At 41.6% G+C, this 23,704-nt stretch overlaps 1 protein-coding gene across 28 annotated transcripts in view; it reads left to right on the top strand.

The window, feature by feature from the left end:
• The window catches only part of DTNA (dystrobrevin alpha), a 280,088-nt gene that overhangs the window by 47,036 nt on the left and 209,348 nt on the right, over window positions 1-23,704 (top strand). For 8 of the 28 annotated variants that reach the window (XM_034762872.1, XM_034762873.1, XM_034762871.1 and 5 more), the window contains exon 1: window positions 9,548-9,768. The exons of 1 other annotated variant lie outside the window; for it this stretch is intronic. In XM_034762872.1, the coding sequence (XP_034618763.1) occupies window positions 9,752-9,768 (17 nt within the window). In that variant the 5' untranslated portion in view covers window positions 9,548-9,751. Of the gene's footprint in view, window positions 1-9,255; window positions 9,378-9,544; window positions 9,769-11,129; window positions 11,149-23,704 lie in introns of those variants that run through there. 19 more of the 28 variants (XM_034762860.1, XM_034762869.1, XM_034762863.1 and 16 more) reach the window with 7 other exon arrangements.

Raw genomic sequence — 23,704 nt, forward strand, 5'->3', positions numbered from 1 at the left:
ACAAATTGCATTTGTTGCTTCTGCTGTGATATAACATACTGGGAGTCTTTATTCTGTGCGGAAGACAGCGCTTCATTGACAACTGTGCTTTAGATTCAAGGATGAGTGAGGACCATTTGCTTGACCAAGCAGTTCTCACTCTGCTCTTGATCTCTGACGAGGCTAGTTCTAATACTTTGATTCGTGCTTACTCAGGCCTTTCAGTCTCTCTCTCAGGCATGGATTGCAATGTGGTGTCTCCTTTAGTAGTGTGATGCTTTATTCCAAGTGTTCTCAAACTTCATTGCACCGCAACCCCCTTCTGACAACAAAAATTACTACATGACCCCAGCACGGGGGAGTGAAGCCTTAGCTCACCCAAGCCCCACTGCCCCAGGTGTGGGGGCCAAAGCCAAAGGGCTTCAACCGCGGGCGGGGGTGGGGAGGCCTGTAACGTGAGCACTGCCACCCAGGGCTGAAGCCAAAGCTTGAGCCGGGCTTTGGCTTTGGCCCCAGGCGGTGGGGACGGGATTTCGGCCCCAGGCCCCAGCAAGCATAATGCCAGCCTTGGTGACCCCGTGAAAACATGGTCGCAAACCACTTTGGGGTCCCGACCCACAGTTTGAGAACTGCTGCTTTATGCTGTCTTCACAACCTTTTGTATGCATGCTTGGTTGGAGTGGAACCTTTAGAGCAACAAAGATTCCTGCCGTGCTCAGTTGAAAGGAGTCATGTGCTGTACTTAGCACTGCACTGAAACTTTTTAATTGTCTTTTTTCATAGCCTTTTTTATAGTTGCCACTTTCGGCCTCTTGAGGCATGGAATCAACAATTGAGGATATGCTTTTGTTATTTATCTACTGGCCCCTCCAGCACAGAAAAGACTTAGTGCTCAGTGGTATGGGACTCTGTGAACACATACTAATGATTTATTTTCTATAGGCCACTTATTTCTTTCAATTTTATACAATCAAAAATTCACCTACCACAAACCATTGTGTTTGAAATTGTATTGTATTTTAGAGACATTAGATCTTGGGTTTGCCTATCAATGTGGACAATTTCAAAATACAATTTTCTCCTCATTGCAGCGGCATATTTAGAGTTAGTGGGGCCCTGTGCATAGCTTCATTTTTGGGGCCTCCCCCTTGGGACCCAGCCAAGAAAAAGAACATTCTCTCTTATCTCCCCCCCTCCTCGTTTTCATTCTTTTTTTCTTCATCCTCCTCCTATATTATAAGTAATGAGAAGTAAATGAAAATAAAGTGAGGTACCTTGATTGGGGAAGGGGGGTGGGATGTAGGAGGGGGCGTGGGGGTGGTCTTTGGGAGGAAGTTTGGGTGTGGGCTCCGGGCTGGGGCAGGGGGTTGAGGTGTGGAAGAGGGTGCGGGATCTGGGAGGAAGTTTGGGTGCGGGGTGCAGGCTCTGGGTTGGGGCAGGCGGTTGGGATGTGGGAGAGGGGCAAGGGGGCGGTGCTTACCTAGGGCGGCACGTCTCCCAAAGCAACCGGCACCCCACCCCCCTCTGGCAGCAGTTCCTAGGCAGGGGAGGGGTCAGGAGGTCTCCGTGTGCTGCTGCCCACAGCTTCCATTGGCTGCAGTTCACGGCCAATGGGAGCTGCAAAGTTGGCGCTCGGGACGGGGGCAGCCCACAGGGACATGCCGGTCGCTTCCAGGAGTGAAGCAGCACGGAGAGAGGGAGGCAGAGCGGGCAGGGAGTCGCCTTAGCCCTGCTGCTGGCACATCTCTGTGCGCCCCTTGAGGGGGAGGAGGGCAGCGGGTCTCTGTGCACAGAGCCGCCTCCCCCCCGCCAGGGACGCGCAGAGACGTGCCAGCAGCCAGCCACTTCTGGGAGCAGCATGGGGCGATTGGCCACGACATGCAGGTAGCCTGCCTACCTGAGCCATGCTGCGCCGCCGGCTGGGACTCGGGGGCAGGTTGTCAGATATTTGTCCTGCATTTTGGGGGCCTCCCTGTTGTTAGGGGCCCTGTGCCACCGCATGGTTTGTTTCATGGTAAATCCACTTCTGCCTCATGGGTGTTTGGAGCACGTGTAACTGAAGCAGGAGTTCTCTCTTAGTTCTGTCAGGGAACGTTGATATTTAGTTAAATTAATGGAGATATCCCATCTCCTAGAACTGGAAGGGACCTTGAAAGGTCATCGAGTCCAGCCCCCTGCCTTCACTAGCAGGACCAAGTACTGATTTTTGCCCCAGATCCCCAAGTGGCCCCCTCAAGGATTGAACTCACAACCCTGGGTTTAGCAGGCCAATGCTCAAACCACTGAGCTATCCCTCCCCAGTTTCTAAAGACTAGCTCCTTTGGAACAGTGCTGCTCTTATTGCCTATATGGGGAAATCTTGCCTTGATATAAAAATGTATCAACATGTAGTATGTGAGTTTCAAACAAATTGAGTGTACAGCTGTATCTGGTAAATAATGGTTTGATTTTGCAAAGTACAAGGTATGTTCTCATAGTCTTTCAGTAGCTGCTGGTTTCTTCTTTATGCTTTATATTTTGTTGCTGGGTCAGTTGTGAGCAGAGTTATCATGGTCTCATGCAGATTTGATATGGTTTGCCTCTTGTAGAAAAGAAAGTGCTTACTGTTTCTATGGCATCTCTTGGGTTGGCAGAAGGGGTGCTGTGTGCTTTTTCCATTTTTGTTAGTTTGCTTGCTAAAAGTTCTGGAGAGAATATTATTATCTTTTAAAAAGTTGGATTTTTTTTATATAATAAATGCTGTATTTCACTAAGGAATAGATTTTTTTAAAAGCTGTATTTGATATGTATTTGGCAAATAGCTCTATAACACTAATCCTCCTCTTTGTCACTCTAAGACAGAAAGCTGTTCCATTCATGGCTCCTAATTAGCTGGAAAAATACTTGCTTGGTATAACTAAGAGTGTGTTTGGTCCCTGAGCATTTGGTTGTTAGCCTGCGGAGGACCTTGATTTAGCACCATAGTCTGATGGCTCATGCATGCCGCATTGTAATCTTGCAACATCTGTATGATTCTGGTGCATAACTTCAATATTGTTAATCAAAAAGGGCTGCATCTTTAGAAGCAATTTGGAGTTAGAAAATGGAATTAGCCATTCGATGAAGGGAGGAAATGAGATCTGTGTTTTAAAAAGAGGGCTTGATCTTCAGCTGCTCTGCCTTTCCACCTCCCCTGTTTCTAGGCAGCCAGGAGTAGAGCCAGCCCAAGCATAAGATAGAGCAGCCCCAGGGCTAGTCTAACACTGGCTGGAAAGGTCTCCTACAGGCCATTCTGGCCTAATATGCCCAGAACACAGCAAGATCTGGGCACACTCCGTACAGATGCATCTCCATTTCAGACTATCTTGACATATCCACTACACAGAGATAATGAGCAGGTGGCCTAAAGCCTGCTACCTGGAGATTCCCTTAATTCAGGGGAATTATCAGCTGCTCCCATAAGGCAGCTTTACATCCTCTTTGAACTGCCGGAGAAGTGCAAATGGGATTAGTGTGGGCTGAACATGTGGCCCAATGTTTGGGACATATATAAGAAGAGTAGAATTGCTTGAAAGTAAGCCATTTATTCATATTTTTCACTTCAATAAAATTAGTGACCTGAAAATATGATTCATTCTGGGCAGGTACATTTATGACCTTGGGCATCTTAAATTTATGCCACCATGATTGAATCCATTCATAGAATCATAGAAATTGGAAATGAAAAAATCCAGTCCAACTCCTATCAATGCACGATTGCTCCATAAAGTATATTGTCAAGTGCTTTGACCCATCTGGTTATTAACATGTATTATTATTAATAATATAAATTTGATGGCACCTAAACTTTAAATATACTTTATAAATATAGGATATGACCCAGCAAAACTGTTTAATAGGCTGGCAGGAGATGCTCCTATAGGAAAATGGTAAGTGGATTTTATTGACTCACTGGTGAAGGTGAGTCAATATCCCACCTGGATATTAAAGAGGTCAGAGTGGCTGAGTAGTCCTTGGGGAGGAACTCTGAGCCTCGGAGTGGATTGTGGAGGAGCTTGTCTAGATTAATTTAAAGTAACCATGAATAAAGTCAGGAGGGGATCATATAGTTGAAGGCTCCTACTAACAACTTACTCTTAAAAGAGCTAGTTGAGGCATTCACTGGACGATTAATGTTAATTTTGGGTAAGGGCGGTCTACACTACAGCCAGGATCGATGCTCTTAAATCGATCCACTGGCAGTCGATTTAGCGGGGTCCAGTGAAGACTCGCCAAATCGACAGCAGGTTGCTCTCCAGTCGACCCCTGTACTCTACCCTCAACAAGAAGAGTAAGGTAAATCAATGGGAGAGTTTCTCCTGTAGACCCCCAGCAGTGTAGAACCTGTGGTAACTTGAACTAAGGTACGTCGACTTCAGCTACGTTATTCACGTAGCTGGAGTTGCTTAGCGTAGGTCAACTTACAGCGGTAGTGTAGACATAGCCTAAGTCTTGGAACACTGCGGAAGTTCCAGAAGTCTGGAAGAACACTAATGTGCTAATATTTTAAAAGGGCAAATGGAGTGACCTGGGTAATTATAGTCCTGTCAGTCTGACATCAATCCCTGCCAAGATAATGGAACAGCTGATATGGGATTTGTTTAATAAAGAATTAAAGGAGGGTAATACGATTAATGCCAATTAACATAGGTTTATGGAAAATATATCCTGTCAAACTAACTTGATTTTTTTATGAGATTACAAGTTTGGTTGATAAAGATTATAGTGTTGATGTTAATAGATTTATCTAAGGCATTTGACTTGATATCACACAACATTTTGATTAAAAAATTAGAACAATATAAAATTAACCTGTCACAAATTAGATGTATTAGAAGCTGGCTAACTTATAGGTCTCAGAATGTGATTGTAAATAGGGAATCATTGTCGAGCAGGTGTGTTTCTAGGGATTGGTTCTTGGTCCAACTCTATTGAATATTTTTATCAATGTCCTGGAAGAAAACATAAAAATGGCTGAATGTAAATGCATACATCTAAGAACAAAGAATGTAGGCCACACTTACAGGATGGGAGACTCTATCTTGGGAAGCTGTGATTCTGAAAAAGATTTGGGTGTCGTGGTGAATAATGAGCTGAACATGAGCTCCCAGTGTGATGCTGTGGCCAAAAGAGCTAATGCGATCCTGGGATGCATAAACAGGGAATCTTGAGTAGGAACAGAAAGGTTATCTTACCTCTGTATTAATTACCACTGCTGGAATACTGTGTACAGTTCTGGTGTCTACAGTTCAAGAATGATGTTGATAAATTGCAGAGGATTCAGAGAAGAGCCATAAGAATGATTAAAGGATTAGAAAATATGCCTTATAGTGGTAGATTCAAAGAGTTCAATCTCATAGATTCATAGACTTTAAGGCCAGAAGGGATCATCGTGATCATCTAGTCTGATCTCCTGCACATGGCAGGCCAAAGAACCTCATCCACCCACTCCTGTAGTAGACCCCTAACCTCTGCCTGAGTTACTGAAATCCTCAAATCATGATTTAAAGACTTCAAGTTACAAAGAATCCACCATTTACTCTGCCAGATATGACGATCAGTTAGACCCTGAGCATGTGGCCAAGACCCACCAGGCAGATACCTGGGAAAGAATTATCTATAGTAACTCAGAGCCCTCCCCATCTAGTGCCCCATCTCTGGCCACTGGAGATTTTTGCTACAACCAGTCGCAGATGGGCCACATACCATTGTAGGCAGTCTCATCATTCCATTCCCTCCATAAACTTATCAAGCTCAGTCTTGAAGTCATTAGGCTTTTTGCTGCCGCTGTTCTCCTTGAAAGACTGTTCCAGAACTTCACTCTGATGGTTAGAAATCTTCATCTAATTTCAAGCCTAAAGAGATTGATGGCCAGTTTATATTTATTTGTTCTTGTGTCAACACTGGCACTTAACTTAACTAACTCCTCTCCCTCCCTGATATGAGAGCAATCATATCTCCCGTCAGCCTTCTTTTGGGGAGGCTAAACAAGCCAGGCTCCCTGAGTCTCTTCTCATAAGGTTTTCCATTCCTCTGATCATCCTATTTAGTTTAACAAAGAGAAGATTAAGGGATGACTTGATTACAGTATATAACTACCTAGACGAGGAACAAGTATTTGATAATGGGCTCTTCATTCTAGTAGAGAAAGGTATAACTGAATCCAGTGTCTAGAAGTTGAAGCTAGACAAATCAGACTGGAAATAAGGCAATGCATTTTTAACAGTGAGGATAATTAATAATTGGAACAATTCCAAGGGTTGTGGTGGATTCTCCATCACTGGCACCTTTGAAATCAAGAGTGGCAGTTTTTCTATAAAATATGCTCTAGGAATTATTTTGAGGAAGTTCGCTGGTCTGTGTTATACATGAGGTCAGAATAGACGATTGCAATGGTCCCTTCTGGCTTTGGAATCTGTGAATCTTACAAGCAATCCTCACTCAAGTCATTCCATTGAGGTTAATGGGACTACTTGTAAAAGCAAAGACTACTCTTGTGAGTAAGATTTTTGCAGGATATGGCCCATAGGGCAATTCACATTCCTTGCTCCAGTGAGCTCAAAATCTAAGATTGTCGAGACAAATACATTCAAGACATTCGAAAACAAGAGAAGACAAGTAATGAATTTTGTGCACTTTGTTAATAGCTGAACACAAAGGGACAGATTGTGCCAATTAGGCAGGGGCCTAAATTAGGGGTGGTACAACAGCCATACTATCCCCAGGCACAGGAGAGACTGTGACATGTCTATGCTTGTTTTTCCTATTAAGAGAAACTTGGTATCAGAATATATATTAATATATATCTATCAATTCCAGTAACATAATGAGCATTGATGTGCGATAATACTTTGCAATTCTAAGCCTTGCACCCTGCTACAAGGTAAGTAAACTTTATTCAGAAGTCACAATTTTGGGGAAAGACAAAGAGAAGTTAAATGACTTCTGCAAGTCCATGACATGCTTTTCATTTGCTGGTGTTTTTAAAGCTCTGTGTTCACAGGTGTGCAATGAACTTGTTTAAGGCAATGTTTGCTAAAGGTAGCAAAGGTTGGGGATTTGAAACAGCTTGTTTGACTCTTGAGGAGTCTTGCTGTCAGCTAGTACAGCCTTTGATATTTGTATATTACTGCCAGTTCTTCCAGTGTAATGGAACACAAATAGACTGTAGCAGACTCTAATTTGTGAGGAGCTGCTAGTTTAGTATATGTGGGATTTAAAGTGGAAATGGCTATGCAGTCCTTTGTTTTTATCAAATCTTATCTCCCCCAATTGCTTACAGAAGAGCAGGGCAGAAGAGTAGTACAAGATTTGCACATTTTCAACAATGAGGACTGACAGCTGCGGTAATGGTTATTAGCTCACAGGAAATAGTGCAGGTGTACTGTCTCCCCTACAAATGCACACCTTTACATTACTAAGAAGACTGCCCTTTAGGTCTTGTCAGGCGAAATGTCTGTTGTCAGAGGATCAAGAATCTCTACTGACTAGCAGTCTTGGATATGTGCGGCAACAAAATGGTGATGTTTATTACCAGAGTGATATTCTGTGGAACTGTGGGCACTTTACAGGATAGATTTGTAACCCACTCACCTCCTGGGTGTGGTATTCTGTCCCCTCTAGTGGCACTGAGACCACTTAGAGATTAATGAGTCTGCTACAGCCTCAGATAAGGACTAAATGGCTTTTAGCTCAGGCAGTAGAGGCTCATGCATTTAGCTGCAGAGGTCCCAGTTTTGATACAGACTCACTTGCAAAAACCTGAGCTGTTTTCTTTGTTAGCATGAATTATTGCAAATACATGGTAATTTTTGTTAGTCAGACAGTTCAGTCCCTCAGCCCCAGTGTTCTGAAATATTTGGGGCCTTGTCTGTACTACAAAATAGAGCCATTGCTGACAACAGTTGTTTGCAGCTGAAGTGGTGCTGATCAGTTTGTCTACACTTGTCTACAATTGAACTTGGCCTGTGTTCAACACCGGTTCACCTGAAAACTGGGTTAGCATCTGCTGTCAGCAGCAGTTCTATTTTGTAGATCAGACAAAGGCCTAAGACTCTGTAAAATACAAACCTGTGCCATGTTATCATTGTGTGCAAATTGGCTGGACTACAAACTGACATTTTCCAAGATACATCTGAAAATGTTCAGTAATTCAAATGTTTTACGCAGAATCTTGTGGCATGTTGCATTCTCACTTAGTGTGATATTTGAGATAAGAAACTCTTGTTTGCAACCAATATCTAACTAAATGCATATTTACAAATTAAAAACGTGTTGCTTCAAATAGGTAATATTAAAAGGTTTGTATCAGCACGCATGACTGCTGATTATTGCTATTATCTGCTATTGTTATTGACTTTCTGGGTTGTCACCTTGCAAGCTATCATTAATCAACAGTCCGTATATTTCATTTGCAGTATCAGGGTGCTGGCTTCTGAACAAATATGCAGTTTGTGGTAGTAATTTATCTGTAGGCAGATAAAAATTTTCTAAGGGGTATTTCCTAGATGTTTTGTGTCTGATATCTGGTAAGATGATCTTCTTGTTTTTTACACCCTGTCCCTTGATATAGATCTCTCTGCACAGGCAGGGCTGCCGTAAGCTTCCAAATATGATCCCCTGCCAAAGACTGATATGACAGCTATGTGAAACAGCACAGAGAGCTCTTCCTTCCCTCCCTCTGGAACTGCCTGCATTAGTAACCATCCCTAGATAATGCTGACTTGTGATCTTATTTCATATAGATACATAATCAGTGATTCCAGGATTCAAACTCAAAGGCATTGCCTTTGACTAATATTAGATCTGGCACAAGCAGTACTATCAGCTACCTCTCCACTGCACATAGGCAGGCATTGACAGTTTGCCATTTTAATTTTGATGTGCTGCGACAGCATGTTTTCCAAATCCCATGTATTTTTAAAACAGGTTTCAAAGGAAGGTTTGGGTTTTTTAAAGTTTATCTGTACAAGCTAAGTTAGTTTCTTAACTGTAAAACACCATGTTCAGTGGAAAATGTGATTAAAATTGCAATTTGACTTCTGTAAATAATGCTTCTTGTAATTTGTAAAAGAGGGTGTTGTGTTATTTAAATAAATACCTTTGGAAAAACCTGCGTACAGACTACAGTGTAGTAAATTTTGCAGGTTTAGTGTTCTGAGAAACAGAATAGCTGCTGAGCTCTGTTGCTGCAGGCTCTCTGGAATGTCACTCACAGAACATTCCTTCCCTGGGCAGCCAAGTTTGGAAGTCAGTTAATTCCTGGGTGCAAACGAGTGTGTTTGTGTGGAGGGAGACAATGAGAACAGAAGGCTTTGTTTTCTGTGTCTGTCTATAACAACAATCGGTGAAAGCATCTCCTTTCATCCTGCAGAAGACAGGTAAAAGACAGCTGAATGAATCTGTATTAGATATCTAAAAGGAAGGAGAAAAATGGTGGGGGTGGGTATGGGGGTGGAGTGGCAGGGGAAGAGAGAAAGGGAGTGTACCAGAATGCCTGTGATTGGTAAGCTTCGCAAAGGCATCTGCCAGCGGGACTTCAGTGGAATGTGAAACCAAATCATTTACAAGTTAAAGATAGACACAGAATACACAGCACGTTGAGCCAGGATTAAATTCATCCCTCTCTGCCTCGCTTCTCACAGAGTTCTGTTTTGTCAGCTTTCCTCTGTCTACGTTAAGGACTTTAATAGTACTTCTTTAAATATAAAACAACTCTGGATTCATTGGAATTATTAAGGTGGCATAGGAAATCATGGTGCATACTGAAGGGTAAGTAGAAAGTTGTCTTTTGGATACAACTTCATTACAGCAAGTTCATGGGGCTTTTCTGTCTTGGGATTCAGGACAGTTCAGCAGTATATTTAAGATGAGGTATGTTTCTAGATAAAGTTCCTTGTTGTCATTTATGACTTATTTGGATTTTATGTTTCAGTGAGCTGGAATTACACAACTGTACTTGTTTTGACATGGTTAATACGTTTCACACTTTCATAATCTCAGCATTATAATTGTGAATGGAGTTTTCCTGTAATTTTTTTCCTACCCATACTTTTAGTTTATTCATCAGTAAGATTTGCTGATTGTTGTTGTAAATTGTGCCTCACCAAAGTTGAAATAAACTTATTTTTCCATGCTTCGAAGGAAGGTAATCATTGCTGTAGTGTTCTTCTGATTCTGAATTGTTCATCGTTTCACTTATCTGCCATTTTCTAATGTGTAAATTGTGAACACAAAACAGGTTTCATTACTTATACTAGTTGTTCCCTGTCCCCCCCAAATGCTATTACTTGTCACTGTATAACTTTCACTGTGGGCTGTTTTGTTTTCTCCGAACAAAGTCATTTTTAGGTTAATTCAAAAATATGGTGATATTTCCTTAAAAAGTGTGGAAGTATAGAAAGGTTTAGGATGCCATTGTTCTGTTTAACAATTTATCAAAAATAAATAGGTACTATATCTCACAGATGTGCCATTTTACTGAGCAGAGATACTTTGAGCTTGTGTTAAATAATTCCTTATATGTTTCTGACAAAGCTGATGTTTGTGTATGAGACAAAATGGGCTTTTTAATATCAGAAAGTCAACAAGGCGTTTGTTTCCTAGTAAGAACTTCTATTCCAAGGATTTAATATAAAACTGATTTTTTAATCAGAATTTTGGAAGTGCATGTATCATTTTTCAGTGTACTGTGTGAAATTCCTGGATTAAACTTTTGAGTCAGCATACCCAAACTTATACAGAATTTCTTTTGCATAAATGCTGCCCATAATAGTCACAGGGAGCAGGGTGCTTTTTATAGAAAAATAAAAGTTCTGCCATTCTTGTTTATAGACTGTGTAGCTTAAGAGTTATTTAATGCTACAAGTCAGTCTTTGCCTTGCAAAATATACTGAGCTGCACTTGACTGAAACAGAAACATTGCTCCTTCATTTGAAGGAAAGATGAGGTATCTAGTAGCTGTTACCCCTTTGCTGATTGACTGAGTTCATTTATATCAATCAACTTGCCAGAATTTTATAATATCATTGGCATCTTTTGTGTCAGCAAGTCAAATAAAAGATCATTTCTGCTTTGATTATGTAGGTTGTATTGAATTGCATGAGTTAAATCAAGAGCTGGGGGCGTGGGAGAAACTGCAGAACTCTTAAGGTAAATCTAAAACAAATGTAAGAGGAAGTAATGACAAATATGCCACTATAGAATGGGGCAGATGCTCAGCATTGAAGTCCGTGGAGCTATGACAGTCAGTTCACACCTGCCGAGGATCTGCCCCATGGTGCTCTTGTAGCTAGGTCTTATTCTACAATGGTTATTTACATAATAGTATCATTGTAAAAAAGTATTATTTCTTAGCTGATGAAACATAAAGAAACAGATTTAACCTTGACAAGAAAGGATGGTATTGTGAGTGAAGCAACGAACTGGGACATAGGAGATCTCTGTGCCTTTGGACAAGTCATATAATCTCTCTAAACCCCTGTGAAAAGAACAATAATACCTTTCTCACACCCTTTGTCCATTTTTGTCTATTTATATTGCAAGGTCTACGGCCAGGGGTCGTCTCTTATAGTGCCTAGCACAGTGGGGTTCTGTTCTCATGTGGGATCTCAAGGTACTAGTGTAATACAAATATAATAAGAGATTAGGGTTGTTGGCTCTCTAGATGAGTGTGTGGATTTCTGTGGTTTTTTGTTAGGTCCCAAACTTGAAAGAGGGAGGCTGACAATTAGAGCTGAGAGAAAATCAGAATTTTCATTTCTTAAGAAATTCTGATGTTTTAATATTTTGTTTTCATCTCAAATTGGGATGAAAATTTTTGATTTTCAACTTGTCATGGAACAAAATATTCCTAAAAATTTTGAAAGCATGAAACATTTTGTATTGACATTTTTGATCCAAATCAAACATTATGGAGAGACAAGGTGGGTGAGGTAATATCTTTTATTGGACCAGTTTCTATTGGTGTGAGAGAGAAAATTTTGAGCTAATCAGAGCTCTTCTTCTGCATCAAACATTTTGATGATCGCAAATATTTTGTTTCAGTTTGTTGAATGTTTTATTTTGAGTCAGTTCAACATTAAACTGCATTGCTGTATTTTGGTGCTTTGCCTCACGGGAGTTGTAGTACTGAAGCATGATAACCCCATTCTTCCTTATGGGCAAGGCTCCTTGGCTGGACTAAGCATCCACAGTTATGTAACACCCATGATGCACCGTACAGCTTTATCAGAGGGAAGTACACATTGCATCCTGGGAGATGTAAACCCCTAAGGAATCTAGCCCGTATGAGAGAATGGGGGCCAAAACTACAACTTCCATGAGGCAATGCTCACAATAGAGAAATGCGGGAGGGGGGTGGCAGGTTGCGTCAGTTCACATTAAACATTTTGGGTCAGTTCAACACAATGAAATATTCCAAATGGGGTTGAACCCACTTGAAACAAAATATTTCATTTAGAGTTTTCCAATGAAAAATTGAGAATTATTGGCAAAATTGAAATTTTCCAATGGAAAATTTTGATTGTGCAGAAACTGCATTTTTCTGTTGGAAAATTGTTATGATGGAAAAATCATGACCAGCTCTGCAGACAATATTGTAGTGGACCAGCTGGTTTATATGTGTACTACTGAGCTCTAGTAGAAGGGATTAACTGGTGCTGTAACTTTGCAATGCTGTCACCTACTGAAGATTCTCTATCTCAAGTAGTAGAGACTTGTGCTTTTGGAGCGGGAAGTTCTGAATCCCCCCGCCCCTATCAGTCATGATGAACTTCTGAATGGCTATGGTGTGAGACACAGGGAGAACCATGCAATCCAAAGTGGCTGTGGATTAGTTATATTTTGTACTAACGTCTATTAATCCAGTCCTTGAGAACCACCCACTAGCTGCAGTGTAGGAATATGAAAATCCTTCTTCTCTGGGTTCCACATCTTTTCTTTTGGCCCCTGCATTCTCCCTTTCCCTCCTCTGCATCTGTTTTTTCTCTTCCTTCCTTGGCACTTTATGTAACTCTTCCTTTCTTTCTGGCCCCAGACCTTCCAGTTACTACTTCCCTGAGTGTCTTAAACCTCTTTTTGCCTCTTCCCTCACCATCACTCTGGTTAGCTGAGCACCAAGTATAAGGTGCCTGGAGATAACAGGAGTTTTTTTAGGATTCCACTGCTCATATCTAGGTTCCCAACATCTTCAGAAATTGACTTGTAGAGAATGTAAGACGGGTTTTCAAGGCCCTTGTTTTCTATCTCTTGGAATGGAACCTTGAGAATGCAGGTATTTCTTCTGGGCCTCAGTGCCCCTAAAATACCTCTGCAGTAACAGTTTCCTTCAGGTATTAACAAATTTTACTCCCAGAGCTGGTGCCATGTTTATTTTGGCATGCAGTGCCTGCTGGGGTTCACTGCATCCTGGAGAATCTCAGATTTATAAACTCAGAGGTATTTCAGTACAGTCTCAAAATATGATGTCTACATGGCCACCTTTCTAATCCCTGATTCTACGTGCTTTCTCAATTCCATTCTCTAGAGAGAGAGCACCATTGAAATCCCTCAATCCATCAAGTGGTTTTCATTTTCTGACTGGTTATTGATCAGATTGTTTTTGTAGCAAGAGATGAGGTACTTACTGAGTGAGCTCAGAGACTTGATGCTAATTTATTTGGGGGCAGGATATGAAAGTATAATGAAGCCTCATATTAATGGGATGCTGAATATTACAGTTGTGATAGGTGAGAGAGATCCTAATATGCTTTGTTTTGGGGGGGGGAAATGTAACAGAGACAGCAACATCTGAGTCTATGAACTTAGATGTTGCTGTCTCTGTTTGAGTCCTGGCTTGGTGTGTCATCTCATATTGTATCTGGCAGTAACAACAGGATTTTGGGATCTTTTCAAAGAACCAAGGTCATGATGGATAAGATGTGAAAATAGTTCCTCTGAATATTCAACTATGTATCTTAGTATCATGGATCCGTGTGCTGAATTGTACCATTTCTGAGGCAGAACTGTTAAGTGGATACAGGCACTAGACAGAGAGTCAAGGTTTCTGTTTCTGTCTTTGGCTTTAGGCAGGTCACTTAACTAATTTGTGTCTCAGTTTCCCCTTCTGTAAAGATGAGGATCATTAAGTTTGCCCAGCTTTGTAAAGTGCTTTGGAACCTATGGCTGAAAAACACTACTTTTTTTTTTTTTTATCATCAGAATAAAACCCCTCTCCAATAACACGCTTTGCTGTACAGTTGTCAAAGCTTGGGCACTGCACTGTAATATAAAGAAAAGGAAGTGTATAATACTGAAGTTTTATACATGTAATTAGACTTAAAAATACGTGCTTGAGCTCTGACATGGTAACCTGTTTTTTGAAAGAGAACTAAGGTAAAATAGAGGAGAATCCATTTGGGTTAGCAGAGCTACCCTTTGAGTAGCCATTAACAAATCAGAAGAACGATTTGCAGATAAAATTAGTCAACAAGTTTATCCTGACTTGCCACATTTTAAAAATATCAGAGGGGTAGCCGTGTTAGTCTGAATCTGTAAAAAGCAACAGAGGGTCCTGTGGCACCTTTGAGACTAACAGAAGTACTGGGAGCATAAGCTTTCGTGGGTAAGAACCTCACTTCTTAAAAATATAATATTTTAACAAGAATGAATACTTTCTATTAGCTAATACCTTTTCTGTCACTGTTTCTACATGATGGGATGTTTTCTTTGGAAAGTGAGCAAGCACTGGCATTACATTGGAATGTTTTTGATTCGTAGGAGATTTTCAGGCCAGGAATGTGTTGGTTGCAGCTCCGTATTTTTGTATGTTTCTCATCTGTACCTGAGTGAGAGAGATGCTGTATCATTCATTTTAAATAAAAATGAATCACCATTCCTTGGTGGTGGTGGCTCACTCTTTATTCGTGTAAACTGACATCAAATTGACCACTATTACTGAAAAAACCCACTATGTTAAATTGCACAGGTGACCTTAACATGGGCATTTCCTAACTTTTGAGTGCTTGACTTTGCAACCTTAACATTCTATTTAACTTAGTGTCTTTGAACATAATTTCATATTTTAGAAGAACAACTGAAGAAACAGAAATTCTATCATAGGTCTATCATGCAGTTCTACATAACTTGGGTCATAAGCATGGTTTGGACCACTATACCCACAGCACAGACTTCTACTTGAATTAATGGAGTCTTTGATGTCCTCTCTGTGGACCAGCACTAGAGAGGGATGAGACATTCACTTTGTCAGTGAGACTGAGCACGCCTGGATTAAATTCCACATCCTGAAGTGGAGTGAACTCTATTGACCCTTCTGCCTCTGTGCCCCCAGCCTGTCTGTCTTTGCCTTCACCTATCCTGTCCCCTCCTTCTCCCTCTCCCACCCCTGGTTCCTGCTCCTCTTCTCCCAGTGCTCCTGCCCTCCAGCTCCTGCCTCCCTCCCACTTTGTTCCTGTATATCCCCAAGCTCTTGTCTTCCTTCTCCTTTGCTGGGTCTCTTCCCTCCCCCCTCCATTCCTTATAAAATTGCCAACTTTGGTTGGATGATTTCCCAGAGGTTTCATCACATGACATTATCTTTAATTAAAGATTAATCTTTAATTCCTGGACAAACTTGGAGGGTTGGCAACCTAATTCCTTACCCCTCTGCATCTCTGACTTTCCCCTTCACACTGCCTGTCCCCAGTAGCAGGACCTCATTCAGAGTGTCTCTCTGCTCCCATTTCCAAACACCTCCAACAAGCAAAATCACCACCTGAGAACAAAGGCCTTTACACCTTAAGAATGACAGTCAACACCGACACCCCCTTCTACTCAATAAACCCCTACCAACCAACCAAAACCAGGACATTAATAAAATCTAAAAAGTCAAAAATAAAACCCCTACCCTAAGCAAAGTTTTTGTTCTGTAAAGGGAGAAATGCTGGAACCTCCATGGCCTACTAGGGACTTTCCTAGTGAAAGGAAAGTGCTCATATGTGAAAGTTGCTCACATACTACTGTGAAAACCTTAGATAGAAAGAAAAGGGAACATTTGCTCTTTGGGGCAATTTAAAAACACACCTGTCTTAATCTATTAAATTAGGCATTACAAACAGACTGGAATTGAACTACATGGGGGCAGAGATATTGGACTCAGTCATCCTCATCTGTCCTGACTTTACATTCAGGGCATTTTAAGAACGATTGTTTGGGGCAGAGGGAAAATGGCTGCAATCCATTTATTTCCAGCTAGGAGCTAAAATGGCCTCTGACGTTACTGTAAGTAGTGTAGAGGCTACTCTAAATAGCTCCACTGATTGAGGTTCAGGAAGAGTGTGTTGTGCTTGGGCGTGCCACTGCTCTAACCTTGGGATGTTCACTTGGTTGGGGGAATCCTTTTGGGCAGCTTTCTGGATTCTTTGTGCTTCTAAGGTATCACACAACAGCTATATCAGTGGCTGGGGATTAAGCCCCATGTCTGTCCCAGTATTTGAGTACTCTCTTAGAGTATGTCTACACTGCCGTTAGACATTTATGGCTGGCCCATGCTGGCTAACTTGGGCTCACGAGGCTCAGGCTAAGGGCTGCTTTATTACAGTGTAGTAGACATTCTGGCTTGGGCTGCAGTCTGAGCTCTAGACCCTTCCACCTCACAGGGTCCTAGAGCCCAGGCTCCAGCCTGAGCCTGGATGTCTAAACCACAATTAAACAGCCCCCAACCCAAGCCCTGCAAGCCCAAGTCAGCTGGCACCAGGCCAGCCGGGAGCTTTTAATTGCAGTGTAGACAGTACGGTACGCAAGATAGCCTGTTTGATCTAAAAGGTCTCTTCCATCTCTAACTTCTATGGCTGTATATGTGCCTGTGCAAGCTGAGAAACCTACAGATTTATTCATGAGAAGTCCTTGCTCTAATTTGTGAGTAAATTGGCTTAATCTGTGCTGGTTTTGCTATTTAATATCGTGAATATATTTTTCAGGAAATGTGCATATGATAAATAAAGAGACTAGGATAATATATCAATACTCACTTCTTCCCTAAAATGGAAATAACTCCTTGAGTACAAGTTTCCTGCCTACTTAGTATTCATAACTGAGCATGCAAGCTACTATATCAGCCAGCTACTGTGTTATGTCTATGGGATACTCAAGCTTTGGGATAAACCAAGCATAGATTAACCAGCTCTGACTGTACCTATTTCACAGGTCATTAATCTTGCCCTTTCTCTGTTGCATACCACTGTAGATGAATGTTAGGGTTTATATTATACGTAACCACATATGCTGGTGAGCTCAATAAAGAGCAAGGAAATAAAAATTGGAATTGCTTGTCCTTTGAAGAAAATATATTAAAAAGCTTTTTCCACACTATCTCAAGCTGATTAAGCACCAGAATGAAAGAGGTGAAGATTGTTCAAATATTGGCCAAGTCCTTGCAGGATTTGTAGTGGTTTTGACTGTTTTATGTAAAAGCTACAAAAAGATGTCTTTGAACACAAATCAGATTCTTTCATGAAACACCATTGCAATGGCACACTTGGCTTACTATGAAAATACAAACTAGCAGCTTGTTTTGTCCAAGTTGAGAGGTGTACTCACAGCACTATGCTGATAGTTTTTGAGGTTGGCGATAATGCTGCAATTGACTCTGTTTTGTTGTTGCTGCTGTTCAACAAAACACATGCTCCAAAGTCAGGTTTCAAAGATCTCTGAGCAACAGTGACACAATGTGTGGTATGTATCCAGGAATTTAACTATCATACACACTCCTCGCTTTAAAAGTTACTTAGTTGGTCCTTACCAAGTTATCAAATTTCTGTCTTTGCATCACAGGTCGTATATGATCAGTGTCAAATATCTGTGGACACCAGTCTCTCAGCCACTTAATAACGAATCCTGAATTTGAAACAAATCTAGGGATTCTTAGAATTAAATCTTGCCCCTTCTGAAATCATTCAGAGTTTTGCTGTTGATTTCTATAAGGCCAGAATTCCACCCATAGGTTCTGATCCTACAAACAGTGACGCACATGCTTAACTTCACTGCTGTGGCCCCAAACAAGAAAGCAAACAAGCAGCACACAACACAGACTTGTGTTTTAGATTTTGATATTCTATTTAATGGAATGTTTCATTATTAAAAGAGGGAAGGAATGTTTTTCCAAATGTGTTTTCTGTTGACAGTGACCATATTATTTGAATGTAATATTCCTGACTGGTATAAACTTAAATTAAATAGTTCTTTAGGTTGTGGTTAATACTTTGTAGTAAAAATCATGTGTTCAGATTCTCAACTGGTGTAAATTGGAATAGCTCAGTTGAAAACATTTAGCTCTTGGTTACACCAGTATAAAGCCGGAGTAAATCCATTGACTTTAGTGACATTACTTTGTACACTGGTGTGACTAAAGTCAGAGTTTGGCCTTTAAATGTACAGTATTTTGATATAAAGGCACAGTGCTGATCTCAGGTATGTGGGTTTACATGTTTCATTTGTCAAAATCCACAATTGCATATGAGCAAATTTGTGGCAGGGTTTTCTAATTCTGCAATGCTGTGTCCTGCAGAAGAGGTAAACATACATACGTACGGTTAGAATGAAACCCATAATACACAAATGTCAGAATTTGGGACCACAGGATATCAGTTGTTAATAACCATATAATGTTATTATCTCTGACATTAGAAATATAATTAAATCGGAATCATTTGAAACTACCATTGGGGGAAGAGGACAGAGAGAAACAGTTTAATCCTCACCACAACATGTTTTCATTGACCTACTTACAGTAGTGAAGAAAGTGTCGCTTCCCATTACAAAAAAATGGATTTGTTCAGCAGTTTTATAATGCAACTGCACACGAGGAGATTGGCTGATCCAGCTATTCCAGGAGGACTTGGAAAGGAGAATAACATTATTTCAAACACTTAATACTAGGAAGTGGAATTGCTTGTCCGATCTGTAATGTTGCTAACCTAAGCAGTTCAGCTTTAAACACTTGCTGATGAAAACAAAAGTATTGAGAGGAATAGGGGGAGTTTCAATAATTACAAAAAATATCTCTTGCATCTGAAGAAGTGAAATTCTTACCCACGAAAGCTTATGCTCCCAATACTTCTGTTAGTCTTAAAGGTGCCACAGGACCCTCTGTTGCTTTTTAAAAAATATTTTGTTCAGGATAGGCAGAATATGTCTCGTGGGCTAATACCATCAGAAAGCTCTATTACTATGTCAGGATCTTTCCCCATTGGTTTGGAAGAGTGAATAGTTGATTGTGAACCTGATTTATGCAAGTGAACCTTCTTCTACTGGCAATCACATTTTCATCCTCTTTATTTTCCAGGAGGTTAAGTTCCTGTCTCTCCCATGATCCCTTTTCTAAAATATGTTGCATTTTCAGTGTTTCCATTTAAAAGCTGAAGTGAATAGGCTTGATTGGAGGTTCTGCTCTTGTTTCTGGCTCCAGTTCAGTTAAACGTTAAGCATGATCTTAGCTACTTAAGTGCATGAGTAGTCCCAGTGAATTCAGTGGGACCACTTATGTGCTTAAAATTGGGCACATGCTTAAGTACCTTGCTACATCAGTGCTGTAATGCAAAGCCTATGTAGAGTTGTCACTGGTAGCAATTTGTCCTGTATGATAACTATGGCATTATAATATGCACAATGACGTTGTCTGGATTCTTATTTATTCTTTTACATCCTGCAAACCTTTGCTCACTTTAGTAGCATTTGACTGCAGTATGACTTCATGCATGAGTGAAGATTTGCAGAGTTGAGCCCACGCCCTGCAGGATGAAGGACAGACTTGCCCAACATAATGCTCCTTTGAAATTTGGAATAAGTTACATGAACATCCCTAATCCTATCTGATGAGGCATCCCACTTCCAGAACAACACATCGCAGTGCATATGCTTGGAAACCTACTGGCATAGCAAGGCTATTCCCCTCATTAAAAACGTTAGTTCTGCCATTTTTCCACAGCATGTGGGGTGGTGTCTGTCGTGTGCTTAGCGGCCCCCCTCCTGTGCTAGAGACAACTGTATGTCAGAGCAGTTGTATATACGTAGTCTGCACTGGGACCCTGAAGATTGAAAGGTGCCATAGCAATATCGTTATTTTATGACCGTGTTAGCCTTTCTGAACCTTTATTGTGTCCTACACCCAGACTAAAATGACAGAACGTGGGGCTCTGGCTGAGGAAAACCTTCAAAGCACGAAACTGTGCCTGTGAGCGCTTCTCAGTGCTACTGCCAGGGGAGAAGCTGCACAATGGCCAAATAATGCTTGTGGCAATACCTGTTAAGTGCCTGTCCTATGCCTGGAAGCAGATGTCTGATTCATTCCTGGAAAAGTGAATATTAATTAACATTTTACAGATGCTGCATGGGCTCATATCAGTACTAGAAAAAAACAGAACCTGTGCAGGCTGTTTTCAAGGCTGTCTCGTGAATGGGAGACACCTGCACTGATTCAGGTCGATGGTTGTGTTAGGAATGATACACAGACCTTCTGTGGCAACTGTAGAGATCCAGGTCAGTGCCTGTAAAAGGTTAATTAATATTTCCACCTTTGGGCATGTTGCTGATGCAAAGTCGGCACAGGACAGGCTCTGTTAGCATTTTGAATGCTTTGTGCTGCACAGGCTATTTCACATGAGGAGGGTCTTTGGCAGGTAATTCCGGATGATTTCCTTTCAAAAGGAATAATATATTTTAAAAATTCCCCCAGTGAGGTTCCCCCTGGCAGCGGCAGCAACCCAAGTGTCAGGGCTGCCTTGTCAAGTGCCAGCTGGCTCAAAACCTTCATTGTCTGGTGTCTTAAAGTGGCCCAGAGGCATATGAAGTCTAGGACAGTGCTATTTAGCTGCATATTTTAGCCTTCCAAAAACATCAAGGTAAAGTGTTCTCTTTGCTAGGGAGAAGCAGGGAATGGGAGGAGAGGATAAGGTAAGAGAGCTAATGGTTTGATAAGAATAGTTTTTCTAGAAAAATCTGCTGCTCCTTTAGGAGCCAGGTACGCTTGGAAAGTTGGCTGAAGTAATTAATGGACAGCTCACTTGGACATCCTAGGTCAAATTTTCAGTAATGAGGGACAGTGGGTGTGGTATGCCCACTAATCAAGTGTGCACTTGCATGCAAGTCCAGTAATAACACATGCAAACCAGTGCTTATGTGTGTAGTACTCCATCTTCACCTATAATGCAGGGGCTTCCATCACACCTAAGTTTGGAAATGTAGCTCTTGCTGTAGGTATAAGAGAAGGTAAGTACAAGTTACACTGGAGAACTGACTTTTTGTTTTAAGGCTATTGTGCAGCTTTGAGCGTACAACTGTTTTTATTTATTATTGTATGTTGGGGTTAATAAACCATCTGTATTTGAAAATAAACACTTGCAGTTAATCCTTTTTATGCCAATCAGGTCACATTCCTTACAAGGTACGTTTTGCTAATTTAATATTGTCAGAAACATTAGTCATTGCAGCGTTCACTTAATAAGACACAGTAGGAGTGAGCTGGAATTAACAAACAAAAAAGATTTTATGCATTTATCTCCAGTGTTTGACATGTAGAAAAAATTAACTAGAAACAGAGTAGTTTAGTCATTTCAAATGGTTACATGTGTTTTAAAAATATCCATCCATGTTAGGCAATGGTCAACTAGGGCTGCCTTGGCCCCCAAGCCAAGGTTCATAAACCCCACATGAGAGTTGTGAATTGGGGAGGGGAGAGAGCAACTTATTATTAATTGTGTCTTCTTTAATGTCCCCATTAAATGTCTATCTAGTGTGGCTGTTTTTTGTGGCTAACACATCATTATAGGGCTGAGCTACGGTTTCTCAACTAAGCTTCCTTTGCGTTGGAAATGTTTTCGATCTGAAGAGTGGGGGTGTGTAATATAACCTTTAAAAATGGTCACCTATAGATGCACTGACAGGGAAATGAAATTTAATGGACATGCTATTAAAAGTACAGAACTGGAAAAAGCACTGAAATAGGAACAGCTTTTCTATAGTCAGTATTCATTATGTACTTTTAAAAATGTTCTGGTACGTCAGTTTATTGTAACCTAATTGTTTTTTTTTTTTAATTTTATTGCCAGATGGTGTCCAGCAATTTCAGATTAAGATACTCTCAGTTACCCCTACTTCCATTCCTGAGTGATTGGGCATTCTGATGGGTCTCTTTTATGCTTCTTCAGCTCAGTATTCCAAGACCTTCCTGTACCCTGACTCCAACCCTGGGACCCAACTACCCTCAGCAATTGACTCCATTTACCCTGTTGGGTGGGTCTGATCTGAGGAAGGGCTCTCAAAGGAGCATTGTTTTCATGGGTTGGGTGTGCTGCAGTTAAGCTATCTTCATCTTGAATTCTTGGGGATGGGCAGTAACTTAAAGATAATACAATTTACACTTGCCCATTCAAAGTGAACGCAAAGTCTGTGTCAAACCCCATGAGATCAGACTGGCAAAGTTTGACACCCACTTTGAAATGGTTGCTGTCATGCTGACTGGCGTGGCTCACAACTGTGAGTGCCAGTCTCAGGGCAGAAACCTCAAAAAGGTTGGAGATCACTGTTCTAAAGCAAAGAAAATCTATGCCCTTTTGCCCTTACAAGTCAAGTGTTCTCTGTCAATCTCTCAAAATGCACACTCAAATTATATAGACTTATCATTGTTGTCATTGATATTTTTGTAGTAAATGTAAGGGAATTGTGAAAATATGACTGCAAATAATGGGTTGCCAACCTGTGCTCCACTAGACCACACTGCCAACTCTGAAGAGCCATCATTTCCCTGGGGAGACTAGACCGGTGGTTTTCAAAGTTCAGATTGTGACCCAGTACTGGGTCACGGACTGCAAGGCACTGGGTCACCTTGCTCAGTAGCCAGGGACCCTGGCAGACAGCCAGTAAAAACTAGAGTCTCTACCTGTTCTGACACCACGCTGTGTCCTGGAAATGGCTAGCAGCAGGTCCGGCTCATAGGCAGGGGAGTCACGGTGCTCCACGCGCTGCTCCTGCTTCAAGCCTGGGCTCCGCACTCCCATTGGCCAGTTCCCAGCCACAGGGAGCTGGAGGGGCAGAACGGGCGAGAGCCACGCAGAGCTGCTTGCCCGCCTCCGCCTAAAGGAGGCAGACCTGCTGGCTGCTTCCGGAATGCAGCACGGTCCGCAGTGCAGGACAGGCAGGAAGCCTGCCTCTGCACTCCAGCTGTGCTGCTGACTGGGAGCAGCTGGAGGTAAGCTTGCGCCCCAACCCTGTGCCTCAATCCCCTGCCCCAGCCCTGAGCCCCCCCAAACCCAGAGCCCCTTCCTGCACCCCAACCTCCTCATCCCTGGCCCCAACCCAGAGCCCGCACCCCCAGCCCAGAGTCCTTACTGCTTCCCGCACCCCAACCCCCCGCCCCAGCCCTGAGCCCCCCTCCCAAATCTGGAGCCCTCTCCTGCTCCAATTTTTTTCAACTGGGTTGCCAGAAAAAAGTTTGAAAACCACTGGACTAGACCACACAGAAAGAGATCTCACAGTTAAGGGGAATAAGATAATTCCTCTTCTTCTTGGGTGCTATCACTTTTCAAATACTTGTTCAGCTGGAAATATATAATATCCTCAGATTTAATTTTGAGGGCTGCTGTTTCATCTATCCCACATGTCCCTTTTAAAGAATATGTTACAGATTGGTACTTCTGCAATTAGGATATTCAGATAGAGTTCTCAGGGCAGTTTAGAC

This window comes from Trachemys scripta, chromosome 2, assembly GCF_013100865.1.
Source record: "Trachemys scripta elegans isolate TJP31775 chromosome 2, CAS_Tse_1.0, whole genome shotgun sequence".
NCBI lineage: Eukaryota > Metazoa > Chordata > Testudines > Emydidae > Trachemys > Trachemys scripta.